The sequence below is a fragment of the Cyanistes caeruleus genome, chromosome 2 (assembly GCF_971803275.1).
Source record: "Cyanistes caeruleus chromosome 2, bCyaCae1.hap1.1, whole genome shotgun sequence".
NCBI lineage: Eukaryota > Metazoa > Chordata > Aves > Passeriformes > Paridae > Cyanistes > Cyanistes caeruleus.
Window position 1 is genome coordinate 109,637,228 of NC_141702.1, and position 8,829 is coordinate 109,646,056.

General features: G+C 48.6%; 1 protein-coding gene across 6 annotated transcripts in view; it reads left to right on the plus strand.

Annotated features, from left to right (window-relative positions):
* The window catches only part of TTBK1 (tau tubulin kinase 1), a 103,283-nt gene extending 95,885 nt beyond the window's left edge, over positions 1 to 7,398 (plus strand). For 5 of the 6 annotated variants that reach the window (XM_086871672.1, XM_086871681.1, XM_086871664.1 and 2 more), the window contains one exon: positions 442 to 7,398. In XM_086871672.1, coding sequence (XP_086727798.1) covers positions 442 to 868 — 427 coding nt within the window. In that variant the 3' untranslated portion in view covers positions 869 to 7,398. The remainder of the gene's footprint in view (positions 1 to 441) is intronic. The other variant, XM_086871697.1, reaches the window with a different exon arrangement.
* The last annotated feature ends 1,431 nt before the right edge of the window (positions 7,399 to 8,829 follow it).

The following is an 8,829-nucleotide window of genomic DNA, read 5'->3' on the forward strand; positions in this document are numbered from 1 at the left end:
TGCACTTAGAGCAAGGGCAGTGAGGCTGCCAGCTGGGATTGCTTCAGTTGGTTTGTCTTCCATCACAGTTACTATCAGAGGCCAACTGGTGCAATCCAACTCATGCCCATATTCCCAAATTGTATCTCCTGCCTTGGAAGAGGTTGTTGCGTCCATTCTGCATGTTAAGAAGAGTCCCAGATACCATGCCTGCATGTTGACTGACAGAGTGCTGGAGGATCAAGGCAAACACTTAACAACACTTAAAACAGTGCAGTTAACTGCACTGAGTTAGAGGATGGTGTTCAAACTGCTGCCCCATCTGGTTCACAGCATAGGTTCTGCCATCCTAGTGCTGGAGACTCCTTGTAATTGCCTGGCAACATTCATGCCAATCCTGCCAGAAGCCTGAGAGTCCCTTGCAAAATTCCCCTTCATCCTCCCTATCTTCTTCCTCTGCAGGCTTCAGACACAGAGACCAGCTGGAAGTGTCCCATACGAGGGCCGAACAACACAGGTACAAAGTCGGCTTCCTTCGTCACCGAGTTCCACTTCTCTTCCTCCACGGAGCAGCTCGCAGAGGTCCAGTGGTGCATCCCCTCGGAGCCCTGTCCTTCCTTCCAGGAACCCCAGTACTTCCCCCAGAAGCCAGCTGCTGCCTCGGAGGGAAAGTCCTTCCCCCTGCCGACAGCATAAACCAGGGACTGCTCCTCAGCGAGTTCCTCCTTCCCCTCGACCTCAGCCCTCAGCTCAGGCCCCGGGGCCTACAGGAGATTCCCTGCCATCTCCTGGTGTGGCCAAAAAGCGACAAAGAGGAAAAACCCAGACTCAAAGTCCAGCAACCAAAGGAAAGCAGGTGTCCCTGGAAAGTAAGGCAGCTGCCAGATAATGACCTTCTTCTGCGAGCCCAGCAGACTGGGCAATTTCTGCGTATAGTATACACTTGAGATGCTGCAGCACAGCCTTCCATGCTGGACCCACGAGTGTATAGCAGTAGCTGTACTTGAATGCTTCACTCACTCTCACCCCACACCGCAATCAGCTCCCACGGGCCTGGCAGCCTCTGAGCCACGGAGCCTTTCCAAGGGAGACACCCAGCCCGCAGCTCACGCTTGCTAATGCACAGCACCAAACCGTGACCCAGGCAGCCTGCCCAGTGCCTGACCTGCCTCCCTCCCCAGGGATTCCCATCTCTGTTAGCAATACCAGTCCTCGACACCGACTCCAGCTGTGGAAAGAGGAGCAGAGGTGACAAGATCAAGGCCTGCTAAAGAGGAAGGCTCCTGTCCTTCAGGCAGCTGCTTCCTTTCTCCTTGCTGGGAAAACACCAGCCTTGGTCGCCACCATCTCCCTGAGTGTTGGCTCACCTCCCACCACCCGTGTTAGCAAGGGATTGCCACTAGCTTATTCAAGAGGGATGGATACATCCTTGTGTGCTGAGATAAGAGAAGGGGTAAGGAGGAGAGGGCTCTTCTTTCCAGAGATGCCTCTAAAGGTGGGAATTAGGAGACAGGCAGGTGTTGCTGGATACTCCTACCTGCTCCGGTGTGTCCCACAGAGGAGTTTGTCTAGCACTGCTGCTCAGACACTGCTGCTGTTTCAGCAGATGTCTGTGTGGTGAGTATTTAGGTGGAAGTAGGGATGTGTTGGCAGCTTGCTAGGAAACCAAGAGCTTTTGCTAATTAATGTAGAAGGGAGCACACTGCAGCCACTTCTGTCACAAATACCAAACTGTGATCTGTGGACACCACATCCCCCGGCAAGGGTGGTTCCTCTCAGCCTGAGCGTGGTTGGTGCCACAGACCTGTAGTCCACCAAACACAGCTCCATCATGAAGATGTGAATAGTCACTTGATGCCTTTAGCCTGGGTGCCCCTTGCACCTGAATTCCTTGTGTTTTATTGTCACGCTCTTGGTGTTTGTGAATTTTGGCACTGTGGATGAAAGTTCCCTACATGGCAGGGTGGGAAATTATTATCCTGTAGTATACCCAAAACCTGCTGCTTTGCAATGAGAGGTTTGCTGGCATGCCGTGGCCATGTGCATTTCTATCTGAGGGAACAGTGGGTTGAGTGGCAGAGGTGTTCACCTTGGTGTTCCTTGGTGTTCCCCTCTGCCACGTGTTCATCCACGTTGAGGATGAACAATGTGAACATAAAATCAAGGGCTGTGCTCTTGAAGTAATATTATCTGAGCAGAAGCTTAACACTCATCTAGAACTAAATCAACCAACTGTTTAGCCCCCAGACTAATTAGGAAGGCTTGAAAATGGAGGCAAGGAGAACTGATACCTGTCTGATCTTGAAGAGATCTTGCAGTAGACAAAATTTTCCCCACACCTTGCAGGAGAAAACACTCCAGACCCAAATACTTTGTGTACCATTGTCATGCCTAAAAGAGGCTTTGCATGAGGTAGAACAAAAATACAGCTGCTCTGCACACCCATTCCTGCAATTGCAATTAACTGCAAATATTTGCTATTTGCAGACAACAAAGCTTACAGAGGAATCTGAACAGTAATAACTTTGATTCATTTGAACATGAATGCAAACAGTCACACTGATGGCCATCGAGTTCAAGGAATCCTGAAGCTGCTCATATCTACAGAAGTCCTGGAAAGGAGTATAAGAGCTGTGACAGGGTGGCTGGGAGAAAAAGGTACTCCTTGCACCTGAACAGGGAAATGTGTAGAAACAGGAGACAGGAATTACCTCCTCATATGACAGTCTCAGTGTTGTCAACACTAAGAATTTATTTCACCTAGCTCAGTGTTTTCCATTGATGTGGTTCACCCTGGTCGAGTAAGCAGCACAGCTTAGACTGAAAATATTCCCTCATCTTTGCAGAGCAGCACTGGGAACTCAGAGGGAACTCAGGCTGTGGTCTGATGGACTGAGCTGATGTTGCTATCAAAAGCAGCATCCCTCCAAGTTCCAGCTACTTCATTGCACAGTCCCACCACATTTACACTGCAGCAGCTGTTTGATAAAGTGGCTGGAAATGCTGATCCAATATGACATAAACTGCTCTGATTCATCAGTTTGATTTTCATCTGGTTCATTTCACCACTCTGGTTCACCATTTGGTCACACAACAGAAGGACACACAGCGACTGTGACCACTTCTTCTGGTGGCACTATAACTTTCTCTGAGTTTGAAGTGTGGGTCAGACTAGAACCTAAGTATGTGCTGCAGGTTTAGAAACTAGAAAACAGAATAAACTCAAAGACAGATTCTTTCCAGAAATAGAAATCATAATGAGACTCCTAATAATTTATTGGAGGTCTATTCATTTTAGAGTGCTCAGATGGTAAGACTTGGTTGTGAAGCCTTTACCAGATGGCCCATCCAGGTCTTAATGCACATGCCAAAAATTACATGGAAAGAGCTTTGAAAGAGGACTACAGGACTATTAACAGGGTTAGCAAGCCTGCCTCATCATGGGAAGCAAATAAAGCACAATCAGTGTATTTGTTCAGGAGAAAGTTTAAAGGACAGTTTTCTGTAGCCCTATGTCAGAAAGGAAGCTCCAGGGCAGAGACAGGGCTGGGTTGGACAGGGCCCTGAGCATCCTGGTCTAGTGGAATGTGTCCTGTCCATGGCAATGGGCCTGAATGATCTTTAAGGTCCCTTCCAACCCAAACCATTCTATGGTTCTGTGGTTCTGTCGTCTTCCTCTGGCACGTGAAAGCAGGGATGTCAGAGCAACCAAGAACAGCAGATAAAGTCAGGCAAGCTTTTAATTGTGAAGCAACCATCCAGTGAAGTCTTTCACAGGACTATGGGGACTTTTTCTAATTAAAAGGTTTCTGTGAAACTGAGCTCTCATCTAAGAGGTCTATCTACCATGACCCAACCACAAGAAGCAGTCAAGATTCTGGTGACACAAGGTACCGTCTCTCTCTGTGGTGCAGTAGATTCCTGGTCCCACCAGGATACATGCCAAAGCTGGTGTATACTGGAGAGCCACCTGACAGGTCCCACAGGTTTCAGAAAGCAAGGGAAAGATGCAGCACAAAAAATAACAGCTCTTCACAGTGTTGTTTGACAGGGCTGGGCTGAGGGTGCAGCTGGGTCCATAGAGATATGAGACCAGCATGAGTCATCTCTCCTCATGGCTGTGCTACCAGACTCCCTGCTCCTGCACAGCCCTGCTTCTCAGCTGTCCCTGACATGGAGGGCAGCAGGAGAGTGCATCAACGGCATGGTGTGCCCCACATCATGTCCTCCTGGATGGAGGTGCTCCTGTCCAGGGGAGCAGCACACACAGAATTTCATCTGGGTCCTCTCTTCTGCTGCTGCCCTGCAGGAATGTGAAAGGGCACCTGCCATAGCTGGAGCAAACAGAGGAGAGCATGTCTGGGGACAAGATGGGATGAGGCCTGTGAGGTTAGGGAGAAGTTAGATGGTTGAGGAATGCCAGAGGTTCTAGTCTGGCATCATGGGACATGGTAGGCTGTCACATCCCAGGAAGGTGGGAGAGGCAAAACCCTGTTGTTCTCTGCTGTGAGTCTCGTGCAAGCTCTGGCAAGCCTTGAGGGCGCACAGGGCTGCTCAAGCACTGCTGGGGTTGTGTGGCTGTGTCCACACAGGGGATTGTGCCCATGTGTGTTTTGAGGGAACTCCTGGGACAGGCCACCCCTGTTCCTTCATCTGTGCGTTCATCTGCATGGGTAGGGAGAGGCAGGTCTTGTTCATCTGTGTTGGGACTACAAGAGTCTTTGGGACGGCCTGGTGTCATGCTGAGTCCTTACTGCAGAGGCCAGCCAGGATGGCTGGTGAAAAGGAGCCAGTGGCCACTGGCTGGCCAGGAGCTGCCAGCAAAGAAACATGGATACAGGAGGGATGTGCCAAGTGGAGAATCTGAAAGGCAGTCCTCAGTGCTAAACCAGTGTGGCAATGGATTATTATGAGCAGAGGGAGAAAAAGGACAGATGGCACCAGTCAGACTGATACTGTGGAGAGGCTCAAACACACGGATGGATGGAGCTGCTTAACTGGTTTGTCTGGTTGGCAGCACAGGCACTTCTGTTTGCCTTGGTGCAAAAGGTGTTTCAGTAGCAAATATCTCCAGGTCAGTTGTGCTTGGAATTAGTGAGAGGCAGGAGACTTTGCTTGCCCTTTTTAAAGTAAAGAATATTATAAAATATATATTATTATAACAATATAAGTAGTGACCATTATATATAGTGACTAAAGGTTAAAAAGGATCCTGCTACCTTCAGAGAAGTCTCACCTGTGACTTCAGATGTGTGCAGGGCTGACTGCTGTGTGCAGTGAATGTGGATGGGAGAACAGGGTACCACTCTACCAAAGTGCATATCAGCTGTGAGGCTCCACCTGCCTGAGCATGAACCAGGGCTGAAACACACCAGCCTGGGTGGCTGATAGCTGTCCTGCTTGCCACCAGACCTGCAACAGCTGCTGGACTGACATGCAGCTGTGTGGGGCATGGAACAGGATCTGAAGCATTGCTGTTCATGTGGCTGCCCCTGGCTAACACAGCACTGAGAGTTTGGTGGTGAAACATTTTGATCCAAAGCAGGTTGTGTTGGGGCAAGAAAACGTTTCACATTTCTCCTTTCCAACACAGAGGTGTTTTCTCACTGTAGATCCTGTGTAAGAAGATGGGTCACTGATAGCCTGGGCAGCTCCAGTAGCAGTTCAGTGGTCCCTCAGCACATGGCATGATCCCACCACTATTCCATGTGCACAGACACCAATGCCCACCTAAGGCTTTGCCCCACACATCAGTCACCTCCAGTTAAATTAATCCTGTGAACACAGTAAAAGTCCCATTGTGGACATATTGAGTTTGGTATCAAATGAGTTTCTTCTGGCTGAACTGAAACATGCCAGCGCTCCAGCATTGCTAGGCTGGTTTCACAAAGCCCATGGGGACCACCTAAGAGTTTGCAAGCACCTTTGGTTCCACCTGTTTGCCAGCTACTCCTGCACCTCCACATGAGGAAGAGAGCTTGGGCTGCTGTTCAGGCCCTTTGCTCACGTGGCACGTGCCTGTAACTGGGCTGCTGGGTGGAAGCTCTTGGGCTCTCTGTGTGTAGGCTCCCTCAGTCCTCTGCAGAACCCCCAGTGGCTGTGCTCTTCAGCAGCAGCAGCAGGTGCTGCATTCCAAGGGGCTGGGACCATTCTGGCAGTGGCAGCAGAGCCAGCTGATGTTAAGACCTCCATGAGCATTGGGGTTGGTAGCTTTGCGAGACCAGGGAATAGCTCTGCCTGCATGCTGAGGTGAGCTCAGAATCCCATGAAATGACAGTGATTTATACACCATCACTCTCCTGTCACTTCATTCCTAATATAGCTCCTCCAGCAAATCTTATCTTCAGAGTCACTGTAGGTTCCCTCCAGGTCAGTCCCTTTCTGCCTAGGGGGTTGAGGCCCTGCCCCATGCAGGCCAGTGTGCTGGTTCACAAGGAGGAACATTAATCCCTTTTATTTCTGGAGCTGCAGATGACTGGAAAGCAGGTTTAAAGTAAACACTGATGCCCTCTGTGCTGAAAGAAGGAAGGGAGCTAGCAAATCCAGAGCTGGGTTCCTGGCAGGGACCAAGATAATAATTCCTCCTGCTCTTAGCTCCTGAACCAGAGGAGCCTCAGGGGTGAGAGGTCTGCTTTGGCGAAGATACTGCGGGACTGGTGTCAGCATGGTGCTCCTCAGTGGCTGCTCTGCCTCTGGCTTGGCCCATATTGCCCTGCCTGGAGCGCAGGGAGTTCTGGCACAGGTTCCCTGGAGGAGGCTGGGGCTGATGTTTCCTTGGGAATGCACGGCACAGGCTTGGGACCTTCCCTGCGGAGGGTGGGATGAGCTCTGCAGGACGTGGGGGTACCCCTGTGTGAAACCAGTGTTGGCAGGACTGCTGTGCTATGGGACCTGCTGCTTCTTCTCCAGACAGGAATTGGAGCTGGAAACACAGATAATTTTATATATCTCCTTTTAACACAATAGCATGTGACTCTACACTCAGACGTTGTACCTGGCGCACCGATGTTTTCCTTCGCCTCTGGCACACTCTGGAGACAGGACTTCTGCTCCGTGGTACTGCCTGCCTGGAAATGTGACTGAATCCCAAGGCTAAATCTCTCTACATATCTTCTTTGCATTCTTTAGGAAAGCAGCTGGAGAATGTTTACACACTGCAAACAGAATGTAGGACTCCGACTGAGGAACCACAATCTGGTTCAACTGCATGGCAAATTTCTTGGCCATAAAATCTGGCATGCATCACAGAAGCCCTGTCTGTGTACAGACCCACCTGGCATTTGTCTTAATTTCAGATCACATCTCTAAAAAAAATAAACAATTATGCCATTTCTTGTTCATATCAGACACAGTTGTCATTAGATTTGTTATTAAAAGGGGATTCTGGATCATGCCATTAAAAGCCTGTCTACCTTTTCATTGGTGTCTTCTCCCATTTATTGGTGTTGCAAGACATGTTCCTTCACCATGAACCTTGTTTACAACCACACTGCAGGCAGCAGGCTCAGTCATCCCCTCCCAGAACAGCACTTGTCAGAGAGAAAAGCCTGCTTTTTTAACAACAACAAAATTTTTAAAAATGCTTTGCAAAGTCTAGATGCCATACTTGAGATGCCACATTTGTAGACATGTTGGACCTGAACATAAATATATGGGAAGTGGAGCAAAAGCAAACCAGGAACTTGGCATGGTTTGACTTTTAATACTCTCTGATGTTTAATCAGATGACCATCTGATGTTTAGGCTGAGGACAGTTTTTACAACATTCCTTTTACCATGCTCAAGTTACCTCATGCCTATGATGTGCAGACCACATCCAGGGGTGTGTAGTAACAGTTTAGTACCCAGCTTTAGAAGGGGGTGGTGGAAGAGGGAACAGAAAAGAATAATAAAAACCTGCTCCCTTGGAAAGATATTCCTGTGATGACAGATTTTATTTTTTTCTCCTATAACCAAAAGAAAACACATTTGACTCCAGTGTAGAATCCAAAATCATAAAAATAAACACTGGGATATAAAAGCTCCTATGTCAGGAAGAGGCAGATGAAAATTAAAGCTGGGCACCACAAACTAGGAAATTGAGAAGTATTTCAGAACTGCTTGGATCGAATGCAGGGATGGATGCATGGTTCATCACCACCCCTGGATGGCAAAATGAGAGTTTCTCTGGAACACAGGTTTGTCAGAAACAATTTGCTGGATTCAGCCTCTGCCTTTGTCAAGTGAGAAGGCGAGTAGAGGAAGAAACTAAACCAGGCTGCTCATGTTGGAACAGCCTCACAAAATAGGAAAAGACAGGTTTGCAGGAGGAGGCGGAATCTTTACTCTGAGCAGCTTTTGTTATATCTGGGAAAACCAAAAAGACTGTTGGGCTCAGAGATCTTCCTTCTGCAATCACCTTGAGGTATTTCAAGACAAGAAAAGCCCCAGTGCAGACAAGGCAAGCCACAGGAATGCCTTAACACTGCAGAGGAAGCCTGCACTGCAAGGAAATGCTTGTTATTCCCAACGTTGCATTCATCTTCTCTCTAATGTCAGAGGGAGGCTGCCATGGACTCTGACCATGGGCTCTGGAGTCAGCTGAACCCAAGGACAGCTGGACTCAAAGACCCTTTCTCATGCCAGTGAGAAAAAGTCCTTCAAGCCTGTAGCTTCAAGGAAGCTGTCAAAACGTGTCAGGTTGCAGAGAGCACCTGGAGACCATGAGAAACTTGCAGCATCCACACAGGTTTCATCATGTACAAACAATCTTAAAAGAAAATAACACAATTGAGTCCAGTTGTTTAAATTCACTAATTCATGTCTGAAACAGTGAGGTAGAACCTCAGCTTTGAAATAAGAGGCTAAACA